The following is a 16740-nucleotide window of genomic DNA, read 5'->3' on the forward strand; positions in this document are numbered from 1 at the left end:
CTCTCTCTGCTGACTGGAATATGTGAACGCGGTTGTTAGGTCAGATGGGGGGGCCACTCAGGAAGTTCTAGCCTCAAGTCTAGAAAATGGATATCCTGTCAGTTTATTGGTGGACATTGACTGAACCTGAATGTGCCAGTCTTACAGGAGTTCCCAGCCTGAGATTGGAAGGTTTCTGAATTCAGGGGACAGATATTTAGGTAGGGCACTGACAGAGATATGGGTAGGAGAAAGAGAGTCACAGCAGGTATGTTAGAATTTAGCAGGTACGGCATGAATTAGCTTTGGTGGGCAAGAGCCTTACTCCGGATGGATGCCCTGCTAGAGCTGGGGGAAGGTGTTCCAGAGAGGGTATTGCAGGGTAGCAGAGGTCCAGGGGAGGAAAGAATCTGAAGGTGGATAGGGAGAGGACAGGACAGGCTGCAGGGATTAAAGGGCTTCCCACTTCAGCCCGGCAGTTCACAGACTTGCAAGTGGTAGAACCCTCTGTCCTGACAGCAGCTTACTTATGGGGCCAGGGAGGGGGCATCCTGGGGCCTTTCCCAGAGCTGTCTTCACCTTGCCTCTTCAGACAGCACTGCAAGACACAGAGACCATACTTAGGTCCTGGGGAATCCAGTTAAGGTTTAAAACAGAGACTGGGAAGATGCCCAGGGTCCATAGAAATGGACATGCTAAAAAGGGTGTATTTGGGGCTGGGGACACATTTTAATAAGGTAGCTGAATAATCCCCACAGAATAACTCATAGGGAGCTACAAAAAGCATCCAACTGTGAGGCAAGATGACAATTTCTCTACCTGCTGGAGGGATGGAGCCCGGAAGGTACAGTGTGCACCGAATCCTCCTGCACTGGCCTTTGAAGGATTCCTAGACTTGTGCCAAGCTTCTGGCTAATATCAGGAGAAAGAGGAAGACAGTATGGAGCCTGGCTTTCCCAGAGTGGAGTCACTGGATGTCATGGCTTGGGCCTCAGGTACTCAGGCCCTAGTGAGGAGAACCAGTGAGGGGAGGAGGAGGCTGCTCCTGGCAGCTCCTTCCCCAGAGGGCAGTCACCAGAGCCCAGGACTGAAATCCTGCCATCTTTCCCTTGCTGAGTGAAGTATCTCAGCCTGCCTCATGTTGGTGCTGAGCTGAGCCAGCAGGTTACAGGACCTTCCCTCTCTGGCTGTCCTCAAGGTAACAGAAACACCCACAATGCACCAGGAAGATCTCACCACCACCCTCTACAGTTCTGAAAGTTTGGAGGCCAAAGCTGAATACAACAAAGTTGTCTACCCAAGGTCACACCCTGGTAAGGGACAGACTCAAATCTAAACCTGGATTGGTAAGGCTCCAGTGTGGCTATGCAATGTCTAGCCAACTGGAGCGGGTAGCTACAGTCTGGAGGCCCGCCTGGCCACTCTACTTGGCTTAGACTTTTATCCCAGGGGAGTCAAGCCCCACATTTTTCTGGGAAGGAAATTGTCCCAAGGGTGGCTCCTGCTCCAGTGACCCCAACTGCTTCTCCATGTCACTCCCCACCATTGTTCTCTCTTGGGTATCAGACCATGACCTTACCTCAGAAACAGGCCTGAGGCCAGGAGGGAAAACCCACAGGGAATCAGCACTGAGTGTAACCACGCTGTGAGGGAAGAGGGTGACAGACTGCTGGGAGGTCAGGGCAGCAGCCTGAGACGTCTGAAGAAAGCCAGAGCCAAAGGGCAAAGGCAAGAGAGAGGAGGCAATATTCATACAGGCTTGGGCAAGCAAAGTTTAAATGGCAGCGGAGGCTCAGGAGGTGAGGAGCCTTACTCTAGTTGCACCTGACTTTACCCTCCTAGGTTCTTTCTGGAACAGTCATGAGCAAGAGACCAGGCTCCTTCATTCAAAGGAAACCAGAGGCAGCTTAAGGGCCACATATCTAGGGCTGGACATAGGGTAGGTCACTAGGGCCATATCCTGGGGCTCTGAGACTTTCAGTGTAATCTCTGCCGGCACAAATACACCCCTCAGCCACAGCAGCAGACATCATTCACACCAGATGAGCCCAGAAACAGACTCCCAGAAGGTAAGAACCCAGCTTCCTTTCTCAACCTAGCTGCTTCGTATCGTGGGACTTTAGGCAGGCCTTACCGCCTTGGCCCCTCTGTGGGCATTCAGACACCAGCATGTTCTACTTTGCTGATCTAGAACAGAATGGAATGAGGCTATTTCCTGCACTGACCCTGGACGCTGAAGAATCCACTTCTCACAGAAGCTGGATTCTTGAGGTCCAACTGCCAGGACTCCGCCCTGGAGCTCAGCTGTCTTGGCTCCGGCAGAGCTGTTGCCTATCAGAGCACACTGCCTCTGGCTGTTGTACCTTAGGTCAGGCTCTTGCAAATGCTGAGGCAGGGGGGAGAGCCAAGTGGAATGGACTTGCTTAGTCTCCAACACACCTACGAGCCACCCAGAATCAGTCTTGTGTCCACACTCACCAACCGGATGGGCTTCCTGTTGCAGCTGATGACAGGCTGGTCTTTGGGTCTCCTGGAAGCTGAGGGATCTACCCAGAGCTGGAGTGAAGGTCACAATTCAGTGCCCAGACTTGGTTGGGTGCACCAACCAGGGAGACATACGTGGGTTACTCGGACTCCAAATTTGAATGTTCACATTTGGAAAGGATGGTCAGTAAAAGCAAACAAAGTCCTGTGGGTTTTTCTTTTACCCCGCTGTCTCAAACCTAAACTTACATGAATGTAGGTATACAACCTTAAGATGATGTGTCACAGACCCTCAGTCCCATCCCTAATCCTCAGATATGGCCTCCATGTTCAGCCTAGGCCTGCAGGGTCTGTGATGTCCCGAGTCTGCTCTGCTACCCAAGGCAGGTGTTGGGCTCTGGGAAGCTGCAGGATACCACTCCGGGGATAGGGGAGTGCAGTCTGAGGTCCCAGGGACAGCAGGAGGTGGCTCGTGGGTCCCCGGGCCTGCACGGAGGCTGGGGTTGTATGGTTCTCAGGCTCTTGGGCACCCAGGCACCACTGGATGCTGCGGAAGAGCTGAGTACAGGGTGGGGGCCCTCAGACTGGATCTAGCCCAGGGCTGAAGGGGAAAAGAGGGGAGAGTCCTGGCTGGGTCCTGCAGGGAGGAGAGAGTTCTTGGCTTGTCGGTGGCTGGCTTGGCTTGGGCTTGGTGGTCACTGTGGCTGGGAGCACAGAGAGGCTTGTCTGGGAGATTAGAAGCAGCTCCATAGGCTTCTGTATGGCTCCCCATGGCGCATCCCCGTGAAAAGAGGCAGTCCATGGTTTTAAGGCGTTTATTGTCATGGCAGAAAGTGGATGAATAAAACCATACCCCACTTCTCAGGGCTGGCCTGAGGTTAAATACCTTTTGTAGGGAGGAGTGTCTGGGAAGGGGAGTTTATTGGCTAAGCCCTCAGGCCTTTAAGTATCTTATTAAAATGGAGATCTGTCTTGAGCCTTCTGTGGAGGGGTTTGGGGGCGTTGCCCTTACGTGACTGCTGGCCACAAATCTATGGAGGGCTGTGGCCTCCTGTCTGAAGCCTAGAGTCTGAGAACCAGGCAAAATGCCTGCCGTTCCTCAGGATCACTGGGGTTTCCAACTTTAGCTCAACCAGGAACCAGGCTGCCTTTCACAGTCCTACACAGGCCCAGTCAAGGTAGAGAATGTAGGCATTCCCAGGCTGGAGCATCCGGATGACGCTAACCAGAGTGGGCTATTCTGTGCAGGCCCTACAGTGTCCAAGGCCAGGACTGAGCCTCCCCATCCCCTGTCCCTATCACCTGGTATCCTTACACCACACAGTCGGCTTGACTTGCTGCAGAAGGGAGAGGCTCTCAGGCCTAGTCCTGCATGGGGAACGAGGGCCCATGAATGTTAATAACAAAATACTGGCTCACCATTTATTGCTCTCTCAACACTTTACTAGCCATCCTTCCCAACATCTTTATAGCAATTTCACCAAGAGGAACACCAAGTAGCCTGCTACACAGAGGGGGCAGGGCCAGGCTGGAAACCCAGCTCTTGGGTCTCTGTTCTTTGCTGCCCCAGGAAGAACACTCCATCCTTCTTTCCAAGTCTCCTAGAAACATCCATCATGGGGAATCACAGGACCATGGCCGTGCCAGGGGCCCAGGACAGCGCTGTTCACCTTCCCCTGGGCGGCATTCCACACAGGGTAAGCCAGCCACCCAGCAGGCTAGAATCCTGGCCGGGTGTTCACAGAGTAGCCACGCTATGGTGCAGACTTCTGGACATGCAGGAACCGGGGCCTGAGGAGACAGAATGAGTATCTAAGCTCTGAGGAATGCTCACGTGACCTGGTGAGGGCTGGGAGAGCACACAGAAGTGATACAGCTACGAGAACGGTCTTACCTCCCACAGAAGTCTTCACGGACTCCCACAAGACTAAGGTGCAGGTCAGGATGGCTCTGAAGCCAACTGCTGACAAGCTCTGGGTGTCTTGGGTCTACTTCTAAGAAGATGCTTCTACATGAAGGAGAAATGGGTCAGCTCAACGAGGCAGGGCCAGGACCTGTACTTCCAGGTTGTCTGGCCTGCAAGAGGCATGGGCACAATGACTGCCAAGGCTTGTCGATTACACAATGGAGGGGGAGGAGGCTGGTCTCCATACCCAGAGGCATTCAAGAGCTGGGGTGCCAAGGTCAAGATGTGGGTGATGATGTCCATGCCTTCGTCACCACCATCCAGGGCCACCAGATCTTCGTAACTGAATGGGCAAACAGTGGAAGGTGAGCGGCTGGGGGAGGGTGTGTCAGGTGCTGAGAAGCCAGGCAGGCCTTTACAACGGGCCCTCTGGGACTCAGACTCGGGGCTGAGAGGTAAGCTGAGGATCCCTCAGCAAGTGGTTCCTATGTGACCCCTCATCTCTCACGCAGACAGCACCCCACAGAGCAGGGCTGGATGGAGTCCCACTGAGACTCCACTGACAAAGTCCTTGGGGCTCTCTCACAAGGCAGCTCCTGTTCTCCATCTGAGGGTATTTAAAGCTGATTCTGACTGAGCCCAGGAACGAGGAGCCGGCTCCACCCCGGATCACCTACGCTTAGGTAGAGACAGGGTAGTTACATTGGGTTTTCTGTCCATGTGAACACAGGATGGCTTTTCCACAGCCCGAGGAGGCGTCAGTACTGGCTTTCCCACCGAGCCCTGGTGGGACCTTTAACAGGGCGTCTTCCCTCTCTAGGCCTTGGTCTTGTGTAAAGTGACACATCCCTGTGAGCACCTTCTATCGGCCTCGCTGTGCCCAACACTAAGTCCTCACCACGGTCCCGCAAGCGCTACCACTCACTCCTCTTTCAAAGTGGGAAACGGAGGTTCCGAGAGGCTAGGGGCCTCCAGAGGTCAGGGCGCAAAGGTAACACCTTCCCCAGGAAGGCTGCAGGCTCTGAAGTGTACCCCTCAACCCTGCTGTTCCATACTGCACCATCTTCTCCTGATAGAAGGGCCTCCACCCCAACCAATCCTGCTAGAGCTTCTCTGCTGTCCCACCCACCCTGTACCTGCAGATCTCTGGAGCCAGCTGTTCCATGTCCTTGCGGAAGATGTAGGGAGGGTTGCTGACCACCAAGTCCAAGGGGCTCCAGGGCAAAAGGTGTGTGCAGCACCCCTCTGTGAGCAAAGAGGAAGATACATGCATAGTGTGTGAAAGGTGACAGATCCGCTTGCCACCTTGTCCCTTAGGTAGTCCCTCTCTTCAAATCTCTCTTTAGACCTAATAAGCCAGACTCGAGGATTAGTAGCCGGAGTTAGCAGGCTGGCCGGAGTGGACATGTTTAGACATGTAGCTGTTCACCTAGAATATCCATGTTCTCTCTCTCCTCCCTGACAAGGCCTCCTCATTAAGCCAAATTCAAGTGCCACCTCCAGTAAGCCCTCCTTGATTGCAAAGGCAAAGGCAGGGTTCCTCAGCTCTGCAGCCCCTTGGCCTTACCATTCTCTGCTTTACAACCAATATAGTCTGGATGTACAGGGAGGGCAGACTTGCTGCCCTCAGACAACCCCTTATGGCTGCTTTTGGATCCCACTTGTACCAGATGCTAAGGCAGGTGTCTAACACTCATACAACGCTTGGGGGCTCCATGGATAACAAAAGAATCAGAATTGGAGCTGGAAACCTGAAGACACTGCAAAACCTGCACAGACCAGGCGCTGCTGGACCACCTCATCCAGGCCATGTGGGCAGGAGGCCACACGTGCATTTTGGTCCTAAAGTTCCTTTATTGTTGCTGTTTATTTTGATTTTTGGGGATGTTCTGCTTATATCCTACGCTGGTCTAGAAGTCACCATGTTCCCCAGACAGACCCTGAGTTCACAGGAATCCTCACTGCCACCATACTTGGCTCTCAACTGCTTTGCTTTGAACATGTTTACCTCTTCCCAGGAAATAAGTCCTAGTCAAATTTATCAGGCATAGGGGACCCAGAAGATCCCTTATTGCTTGTGGTTGAGCAGTGGTTGCACAGGCTTTTAATCCCAGTACTTGGGAGGCAGAGGCAGGCAGATTTCTGAGTTCAAGGCCAGCCTGGTCTACAGAGTGAGTTCCAGGACAGCCAGGGCTACACAGAGAAACCCTGTCTTGAAAGACAAACAAACAAACAAACAAACAAAAAATGAAATAAAAAGAAAGACAGACAAGAAAAGAGAGGAGAGGAGAGGGGAAGGGAGGGGAGGAGAGGGGAAGGGAGGGGAGGGGAGGGGAGGAGAGGAGAGGAGAGGGGAGGAGAGGAGAGGAGAGAAGAGGAGAAAAAGGCCGGACCTCATGGCTAGTCCCTTCATGGGTCGGGTCAGCCAAGGAGACACCAGCACCTTGTGAGCCCGCAGCAAGCTCAGCAGGGCTGGTGTGAGATGAGCCACAGGTTTGATTATTGGGAAACCCTTACCTTACCCCATTTCTGCAGTGCCTCACCACCAGCAGCAGCGCCCACCCCAAGATGTACAGGGGATCTACCTGAAGTTATATCAAGGTGGATGATCCGGATCCTGTCCTGCAGCTGAAGCCTGGAGATGGGGAGATAGTGCTGAGCATAGGGTGCAAACCTTGGCTACAAGGACCAGGAGGGAAAGGGAGCCCTTCTTGGCTCAGCATAACCACGGCTCACAGTCCACCACTCGCAAACCCATGGGACCATTGCCAGGCTTCCTCATTGTGTCTCTCCCTCGAGAATCAAGTCAAACACTAGTGGGTTTGTACTAGAATAAAGGTCAGGCCCAGGTCCCAGAGTCCACCTCCCCAGTGCTGGCCTTCTGGAAGGTCCAGCCCGTGTACCTCTGAGCATTCTCATGGGTCAGACTAACAGCAGCTTCCTCCTTATCCACAGCAACAACTCGACTCTGCCCCAAGAACAAAGGAAGAGAGGTGAATTTCTGGGAGATGTCTGTCTACAATCTTCCCCTAGCTCCCTCTTGGAAAGGAATACATAACAAAGTTTTCCTGTGGTCAGACTCTAGCCAGATGGAGAAGGATGGAAGTTAGAGGCTGTGATCATGCTGGGCTGGGCACATCTTCCTTATATGGCCACTTTCCCTCAATGCTTCTTACAGAGGGATGTGGGGGACAGAATACCAGAAGGGACCATCTCAATGGCTCAAGGCATGGTAGAGGGATGCAGAGACAGCCTACCTTGGGGAGCTGGCTCAGCAGGCTGAGAGTAATGGCTCCTGATCCACAGCCCACCTCCAGAATGAGGGGACCATCCTGGGCTCTCACTGCATGGGGCCTCTGGGCCACTTCCTCTAAAACCCATTCAACCAGTTCCTGGAAGGAAGAGGGTCGATCAGACTAGGTGCTGATCATCTTAGCTCCTGAGGAGCCTCTACAAGGAAGTCCAAGCAGTTGGCTCCTACTGAAGACAGGTGGGGGAGAGCCAAAGCCAAATGATCTTCACATCAGCAGGGACCCTGGGTGGGTCATTCTGTCCCTCCGTGCCTCAGTTTACCCATTTGCACAACTGAGTACTCCTCTTAGAAACATAGTAAATAGTAATCAGAAGCACAGACCTGATCTATCATCGGCAACTACACGCACAATACACCCCACCGGTGCCTTCCAGACATCTTCCCATTTTATACTCACAGAAATGCTGGGAGCCCTATTTGACACCCAGTCTCCCTAGGTCTGGCCCTGCTTCTAGAGCCTATATTAACCTGTTGGTTCCTCAGCACTGGCTCATATAGACACTAACACTCAAGGGTCATGGCCCTACCTGGCGTCTGAACTGTGGTTCACAGTGGTCAAGAACCAGGCTTGGAGTTGAGACTATATTCAGATGTAGAGCACTGCCTAGATGTGTGAGGCCCTGGGTTCCACCCCAGTACCATGGGGGAAAATAGAAATAAAACAGAGGTGGCTGGTGTGTCCTCAGCTTTCTCACAGAGCTGAGGGTGAAAAGTTCCCAGGAGATTCCTAGGCCCAAAGGACAAGCAATTCTCTTAGTAGGGCAGGGACACAGCCCTGCCCAAGTCTTGCAGGTGGCTGTGGCACAAACTGAACATGGTAATGAAGCACCATGTGGTAAGAGCCTGTCTGGATGGTACCCAGGACATCCAGAGGGAACACTTTAGACACCATCAGCATGAATGCAGAGAGCTTGAGGTCCGCTGCCCACACAGGCTGTACGTGGTCATCGTCACTGGGGGAGCTGGGAGTGAAGGCTGAAGGTGGCTGCTGCCCCACGGCTGAAATGTTTTTACCCAGAGAACAGTAGGGAATCCAAGCATGTAGCAGGGAGAGGGCAGCGTGGTCTCTTCTCAAAGACAATCCCCTGGATATGAGCAGAGGCCCCTTCAAGGCTCAGGAAACTGGGAGGAAAGCAGCAGGTGAGATCCACTTTGAAGAAGTAAGCCCCTGTGAGGTGTCTGTTATCACACCTGGAGGTTACAAACTGTGCCCCAAATCAGACTTAGACACCCATCCTCAATAAGTCAACAAAAAGAGCCAGGTTAAAAGTAGAAAGCAGAAGGTGGGGGTGGGGAGGGGGGAGATGGAAGAAAGGAGATTTATTCAACATGGCTACACTGAGAAGAAGGACAGAGAGATCCACAAACCCTTCAAGGCTGTCTTTAGTCCTGAAGTGAGATCAAGATTTAAGTGGCAGGCAAGGATGTGCGCAGCCGAGCGGTCCAGGCTACGGTGTGGGCCTGCCCACACTGACCCTGTTATCTGGGTTTCAGCCTTCTCATGCTCTCAGGTGAGAGCTGTGGTGTCTCTCTTGGTGGGAGGCAAGCTCTCCCTCTGACTAGTGCATGAGATTTCTCTGGACATTCCTACTTCTTTGGGGTCCCGTTTCAATAGTCTGATGGAATGAGGGACACATCTGTCTCTTCAGAACATCTTCATTTCTGTCAGACCAGTTGCATCTCTATAACCCAAGGATCTCTAACCTGCATGAAGATTTAGGACTGGGTTTGCCTCTCTTGTCACATTAAATCATGAGAAGATCTTGGGGTTGGCCCATCAGCCAGGTCTAGGGGAGCAAATAGCACCAGGTCACCCAAGCCTGCTTTCCTTTGAAAGCTGAGTCCCCAAAAAAGCATTCGGCCTTCTAGGGCCCGAATCTCGGTGGCGATGTTCATTCACACCAAAGGAAACAAGTCCCAGGCAGAGAGAAGCTGAAGAGCTGGACCAGCCCTCCCTGTGTCAGGTCCCTTTGGTACTAAAGAGCTACTGCCATGGGAGAGAAAACTTGGTTCAGTCCTGTGCCGGGAGTGGAGAACACTTGGGTGTGTGCAGCAAGCTGGGCTTATGATCAGCGAAGAACTTGTAATCTAGGGCTGTGACTGAGAGGCTGTGGGACAGGCAGCAGGCTGAAAGGCAGAAAAATGACAGCCTGTGTTAGGGGTGTAAGTTTCTACGGGTTTCCTGGCCACAAATGGCCCACTCTGGCTGGAGGATGACCCCTCAGCCAGCCCACGCTGGCTAGCCACCTCACAGAGGCATCCCTGACCTCAGACACACACACACACACCATCTATGTAAATGGCCAGCTGGGGCAGGGTGTGAGGCTGACAGACGGTGGCTTCTTTCTTTCCTTTTACCACAGACCATGGAAAGCTCACTTCATTGGAGGCCCATCTGGTGACTGTGTGGGAACTAGCTATGTTGAGACCACATCCAGGAAGTCTAGAAAGTTCTTTCTTATGCAGTGAAGACCTTTCCTCTACCTAAAGCTGTTGGCTCTGAGCCAAGCTAGCCACAGACCCAGGTCATCTGTTCCAGCTGAATCCAGCAAGAATTCAAAACATGGTATGACAGAAGAGAAATATAGGACAGAGACAGGGAATGGGCAGTTGGTGGCTTTCCCTGGGGCCACTGCTCCAAATGGGACTGCACAGTTCCTACAGAGGTGGCCCTGCGGTCTCAGCAGGATACAAGGGCATGCACACCCTGTGTTAGGATCCTATCCCTGCTGGGCTGACTCCCTAAAACAGTTACAGCACTGAGCCTCTCCCAGGCCACACAGTCACACAGCACCAGATGGAGATGGAATGGCTCCCACCCGGACCTCGGGCTTCCCACTGTATATATCACCACACCGGAGGCCTCACCACCCTCTCACCTCCTAGGGAAAACCAAACTCATCAGGCCGCAAGCCACTTGCAATTCTGCACTTCAGACTTTCACACCCATCATCAAAAACCGCCCTTTGATGGACAGAGACTCCAGACTCTGTGACCCCACTCCCCTGAGTCCCTTCTCTCCACTCCCTACCACAGGCCACGTCCTCTTGATTTCTTAGTAAAGCACTCCCGTCTGATGTGGCTTCCCCTGGGGGCAAACCTGATGAGTTCTCAGAAATGTCTGTACAGTGAGGCAGACCTGGCCTCCCAGCCAACCACAGCATCCTCACTCCCCCCTACTCCGGCAGCAAAGCTGCCTTCCTGGCCCAGGCCCACTTCAAGTGGGTGGGTCACACAGGAGCTGAAAGCCCACACCCCACACTCAGATACCAGGTCAGCTCCAAGGGATGCAAAGGCCACCATGATAGCTGTCCCATGATAGCTGTCCCATGATAGCTGTCCCTCTATGTTCTGAACCTTAACAGTATCCGAGGATGGCAAGTGATCTCCTGACCATGGTCACATATTTGGAAGAAGCTACCGGGCAATCTCCTAAAAGCCTGAAGATGACAGGCCACATCATGCTTAGAGTATCTGTCCCTGGCCTAGGTCATGCCAGTTCTAAATAGGATAGAGTCAGAAAGTTCAGGAGCTGCCTGTGGGTCCCCTTCCTTGACAACCCTGTGACTTCTCCCAGTCCTGCCACACGGTAAGGGGGTAAACCAGGGGATCAACAGATTTGGCTTTTTGGTTTTGTTTTTTTAATGTGTATATAGTATCTTTCCTGTATGTATGTGCATGCAGTACCTAGAAAGGCCAAAGAGGGCATTGGATCCTATGGGACTGTAGTTAGAAATGGTCGTAAACCACTGTGTGGGTTCTGAGAATTGAACCTGGGTCCTTTGGTAGAGAAGTCAGTGCTCTTAAGCACTAAGCCATCTCTTCAGACAGATCAGAGGGTTCACGATCAAGGGATGGAGATTAAAAGGATGAAACGCAGGCAGCTCAAAGGCCACACCCAGTAAAGGTGGAAGGGGACAGACTTTTCCCACGAATGTTTATGAGCCAGGATATCTTTCCAGAAATCAATCTTTTTCAGAGTCTAGTGCCCTCTGATTTTTCTCAGCATCCCCTCATGCAACCCCACTTTACCCCAGAGTCTACTTTCCAGCTTTCAGCTCTGCCATCAACAAAGTCAGGGGAAATCCAAGAAAAACAGAAAAACATCTCTCAAAGATCAGGGTGTGTCCCCAAGGGGCAGCACGCATGGGCCACACAACCACCAGTTCTAGTCATCTGAGGGACTGACACAAGCAATCACCTGACCAGACCACCAAGTCACAGACAGCAAGGCCTGACAGTCCATCATCTGAGTCCAGAGTAGACAGCAATCACCTGTAAGTCCACACTGCTCATGCCAGGCCTCCAGCAGAGCCCCTCCTATTTCCTCCATGCCCTCTAAGTTGCTGAAGGCCACTTATTTCCCATGGGTTGAGTCTGCCATGGGCCCATAGGATAGCTTCTAATGAACACAGTAAGTTGAGCACTACTTGAACCATTCTCTGTCACTTCTGGTCACTGAGGCTGGGGCAGAGGTTTGGAATTTAAAGAGAGTCAAAGGGAGGGGGCAAGAAGGATCCTCAATCATGGCTCAGTCAACCTAGCCAGCAAGACTTATGTGTGAAAGGTGCTGTGAATGGCAGCCATGGGGCCCGAGCGCCCCCTGGAGGAAGTCTGGAGCAAGACGGGTGCCTTGAACCTTTTTCTCATCTTCATCCTGTCTTAGTGAGATACTCACTTCTGTCTCTGGCCGAGGGATGAACACTGGGGGTACCATCTTCAGACTGAGCCCCTGAAAGTCCCACTCCCCAAGGATATACTGCACCGGCATCCTGCAGGAGGAGTATCCAGGGAGTCATCAGGACCAGGACCAGGATGAATAAGGCCAGAGCTCAACTGAGGACTAATGTAGCTAAGGCTATTCAGCAGGGTCCTGACTGCAGTACCCTAGGACAAACAGACTAGCCTTTCCCTTCTTTCAATTTACAACACCAGTCCCTCTCCTCCTACCTCCTTACCCCAACAGATCCCTCTCGACCTCAGACACTTTACTCCTCCCTGGCCATAATTTGGTGGAACCGGTGAAAGATGGATCTCTGTAGAGTCCTCGGATCGGTCCATGGGTGCTTACCTCTGTAATCTACGGCCACATAGCTCCTGGATGCATTCCAATTGTTGAGGGGTCAGTGGCTTGGTCCAAAGTGCTGGTTTCAGGCTCTGAAACTGTTCCCATGGAGAATGTGAGTGGCTGGCTCCCTTGGTCTAGGGACACACACCCAGGTTTGTGTGGACAATGTCTGTCAACTCAACACTAGCCACTTAATCATCCCGGAACACACAGTACCTGGAACACACTGCAGTAGTTTGTTGGATGAATGAATACATGTCTGCCTGAAACATTTGTTCAGCAAAATCCCACCCGACTCAATTAAGCAGCCCGATTGAGGCAAAAATTAAAACCAAACAAAATAAAAACAAATAAAACAACCCCCCTTTCACTATCTATTCCCCAGAGAGTTCCCTCCTCCCTCTCCCTGTCCTCCCTAACATTACACTTAACTGTTTTGGCTCCGAGGACATGAGCCACGATGTACTCACTGGATTCCCGGGCCTCTGGGATACCTCTTTCCTCAAAGACCCGTGTCCAGTGATTAACCATCCCTGTGGCACTCAACGGCCCAGTCAGGGATGAATAAGTCTTCCATGAGTTGAAGGCCCAGCCCTGGAGGACTCCCCTCCTTCCTCGGGGAACAGATAGAAGGGTCCAAAGTATTTGTCCCCAGAGCTTCATTCTTGGAGAAAGGCTTCCAAGTGCCTGAGTCTCTCTTGTGCTATCTGCACTGAGGTAGGGGCTCAGGGTGATCCCTGGGCTGGGCTGGGTGAAGAATCAGTCATGGGTTCCAGTTCTCTGTTTTGTTTCTCAGATGTTTCTGCTACCCTAAAGAAGGATGTGGAAAAAGACTCAAAATGTGCCAGGAAAGGGTGTGCTTTTTAGTCTGTCGCCTCCTGGACTATATTCATATCCCCAGCCAGCTATCTGACTCCTTCTTGTCTTGGCCAGTAACGTTTTGTTATTTTTAGCATAGGTAGGTTGAACTGGCAGGGCTCTGTCCTGTTAAGAGTCAAGGTGTAGGTTTGGGAGTAGGTTAGACCTATGTCAGACCCCAGTGTGAGTGAGTGCAGTTGAGCCGTTGTTTCTGACTTCCAGTTTGCTCCTAATGTGGGAGAAATAAATAACACTAGCTTTCTGGAGAGTGGTGCCTTGACCAACGACTATCAGGGGCCTGGAAGACCCTTGGGACTCACTAACAGATGGCAGGAGACTGCCGTGCTTGGGAGCTTGGCTTGTGACATTCCTTATTGTTTAGAAGCTGAAACGTTGCCTCTATTTTAACCCATAATGAACAATGTTACGCTTAAGTTAGCATAAACAAGTTATCTGAAAACATAAAATCTGTGGTCCCCTCTACTTCCAAACTAAGTAAGGTCCAAACTAAGATTTGCGAGAACCTGCTAACTGCCACATCCTCTCAGACAGGGCTCCAGAAGAGGAAAGCAACTTGCCCACGGTAACTCAGGTATAAAATACCCCGGGCAGAACACAAATCCGGTTCTGCTAGATTCCTGACGCAACTGGGTCCACCAGTACCCAGCTACGGAAGGAACCAAATCTCCAAGCCTCGACACAGCGTCCATCCCAGATCCGCAAACACATTATCAACGATATAAGCGCGCCCTCTCTCCACCCCTGAAAGCGAGGGAGAGGGCCATCCCTGTCTCAAAATCAACGTTGCGGCCATGCATTTCCCATCCGGATCTCCTGCTCTGGTGCATACCTACCAGAGGGCATGCACGCTCGCCCGGCCCACACACAAGTACCAGAAAATTGACCCAGGGTTAGCGCCCCCCCACCCCACCCCGGATGTGCGTAACCTGTAGTGCACTCCCTCGGCGCCTTGCTTCCGCCTCGGTGCTGTTGAGAAAGGGCTCCGGTGAACCGCGTCTCCTTGGTCTAGGGTTCCTAAAGTGGCCGGATTTTCCTTTGAAGACTGTGGGATGCTGAGGAGGCTCAACTGGCCAGCATCTGCAGCCCCCCTAAGGGGAAGTACAGGAATGTGAGAGATGCTCTGCTGGGTCCCAGACCCACTAGTCTTCCTTAAGGTCTCAACAGAGATATGGCTCCAGCCTGCGGTGATTGCTTGAAGCAAACGTTTACATATCCAGCTGGGGCGGAGTGTGGGCAAAAAACAAACCGCGAGGGTGTCACCCACGTGTGCTGGGCTTGAGAGCCAGATTTTGGGGGGCGGGAGGTGGGTGCGTTGTTCTAACTGCTTGTAAGATAGGTCTAGCAGCGTGTGACTGGGTTTCAGTGTTTGGGGGCAGTCTCTGTTTTCGGAAAGGGACCCAGTTTCTAAGGACCCTCCTGACCTCACACGCACATAGAATTTGGAGCAGATAGCAAAACAGCGAATACTGGAAAACTGGATTTACATCCTGATTCTGTTGGCAGCTCGTTGTTTAACTTTGTTTAAATGCCCAGACCTTCTAGGCTTTAGTTGTATCTTTTGTAATATTCATAGCAAGACCTGGTTGTGCAGGCACGTAATCACAGCTTCTGGAGAAGCTGACGCAGGAGGACCATACATTCAAAGCCATCCTGAGTAATTTAGTAAAAATCTGTCTCAAAATTTAAAAGGTGGGACGGGACCTTGAAGAGATGGCTCAGCGGTTAGGAACACATACTGCTCTTGCAGAGAACTGGGTTTCAATTCCAAGCACCCATGTACACATACCCATCCAAACATACATACTTATAATTTTAAGAAATAACATAAAATATTCAAAAATAAATAGTTCACGGGGTAGCTCAATTGATGTGCTCACCTAACAGTCACACAACTCTGGGTTTGATGCCCACAAATGGGGTTTGGTAATACTTATAAATCCTAGTTTTCAGCAGGTGGAGGCAGGGAAACCAGAAACTCATCTTTTAAGGCCAGACTGGGCTACATGAAATCCTGCTTCAAAAAAGTAAAAAATAAAATACTTGAGTAAAAAGGGAGAGGGGCTGGGAGTTGGGTGTACTGGTGCACACCTATAAGTCCCAGTACAAGGGGGTCTGGAGAAATGCCTCAGTGGTTAAGAGCACTGGCTGCTTTTCCAAAGGACCCAGGTTCAATTTTGAGCACCTACAAGGAGGCTAACAGCAGTCTGTAACTCCAGTACCAGAGGATCCAATGCCCTCTTCTGGCTTCCTTGAACACCAGACACATATGTAGTGTACAGATACGTGTGCAGACAAAACATCCTCACACATGAAACTAATTAATTAAAAATTAAAACCCAAGCACCCAGGAGGTGGAGGATTGCCTTGGTTCAAGACTAACCTGGGCAACATAATAAGTATCGGGCCATCCTGGGTTACACACAGTCTGTTTAGGGGATGGGGTGAGGGTAGTTTTAAATGGTTGGGGATACAGCTCTTGGGTATAGGAAATCGGTACTTCTGTCCTGAGATGAATTTTGCTGTGGATGAAAACTATTATGAGAGGAATAGGTGGGCTATCACACAGATAATTCCATCTCAACATCTCTGGACTGAAGTCTCCAGGAGTCACTTACCAAAAACCGCCCTTGTTCCAAAACACCAGAGTTCCTATATAGGCAGGAAACTGAGACAAAAGAAGAGAAGCAGTTTGCTGTTCAAGGTCATAAATTCAATAGAAGATCAAACTGAATTCATTTTAGGTTTCAAATATTCCAGGTCTGGTGGTGCTCTCACCAAATCTCTGTACCTATGATTTTTGCGGCTTACAAGTCTGCCCCAGTGCGGGTGGAGGTGTCCAGGAGTCAGAATTCTGACCCAGAAAGGACCTGGCTACCTACGGTCCTCTGCCTAACTTCCGGCAGGCCATCAGGGTCAGAGGTATTCTCAGAGAGAATCTCTTTTAGCTGTCCGGTTTCAGGTCCAAGCTCCCGCTGGGAGCAGAGCTATATCTGAGCGACAGGCGAGTGAGCCAATGCTGATCGAGCTTTAGGCGAAGCAGCCAATCAGGGTCCGGAGGCGCTGGGGGGGGCAGGAGGCAAGGCACTCCGGCTCCTGGGGATCCCCCGAGGC

The 16740-nt window shown here is 51.6% G+C and overlaps 1 protein-coding gene across 10 annotated transcripts; it reads right to left on the reverse strand.

Moving 5' to 3' along the window:
* Positions 1 to 3263: 3263 nt before the first annotated feature.
* Hemk1 (HemK methyltransferase family member 1) lies at positions 3264 to 16619 on the reverse strand. 10 transcript variants are annotated; one of them, XM_006511821.2, is made up of 14 exons: positions 16418 to 16598; positions 16245 to 16294; positions 14463 to 14717; positions 13183 to 13560; positions 12967 to 12976; positions 12754 to 12845; positions 12361 to 12454; positions 7627 to 7761; positions 7273 to 7337; positions 6955 to 7004; positions 5506 to 5614; positions 4617 to 4712; positions 4358 to 4471; positions 3872 to 4254 (listed from the first exon to the last, which is right to left on the reverse strand). In XM_006511821.2, the coding sequence occupies exons 4-14, from the start codon at positions 13200 to 13202 to the stop codon at positions 4218 to 4220; spliced, it is 822 nt and encodes a 273-aa protein (XP_006511884.1). In that variant the 5' UTR covers positions 13203 to 13560; positions 14463 to 14717; positions 16245 to 16294; positions 16418 to 16598; the 3' UTR covers positions 3872 to 4217. The 10 variants fall into 10 exon arrangements, with proteins under 10 accessions (NP_598745.2, XP_006511884.1, XP_011241215.1 ...); XM_011242913.2 differs by lacking the exon at positions 12967 to 12976 and having other exon boundaries at positions 14556 to 14717; positions 16418 to 16601; XM_030244568.1 differs by lacking the exon at positions 12967 to 12976 and having other exon boundaries at positions 16418 to 16601.
* Positions 16620 to 16740: the final 121 nt, after the last annotated feature.

This window comes from Mus musculus, chromosome 9 (genome assembly GCF_000001635.26).
Source record: "Mus musculus strain C57BL/6J chromosome 9, GRCm38.p6 C57BL/6J".
In the NCBI taxonomy this organism is placed as follows: Eukaryota; Metazoa; Chordata; class Mammalia; order Rodentia; family Muridae; genus Mus; species Mus musculus.

Bases quoted from the DNA above. Each gene is read 5' to 3' on its own strand.
- Hemk1 (NM_133984.2), bottom strand. From the start codon at position 13,413: ATGAAGCTCTGGGGACAAATACTTTGGACCCTTCTATCTGTTCCCCGA. The intron at 12,455-12,753 runs GTAAGCACCCAT...CTCCTCCTGCAG, and splicing joins TGTGGCCGTAGATTACAGAG to GATGCCGGTGCAGTATATCC. The intron at 4,255-4,357 runs GTAAGACCGTTC...CTGTCTCCTCAG, and splicing joins CGTGAAGACTTCTGTGGGAG to GCCCCGGTTCCTGCATGTCC.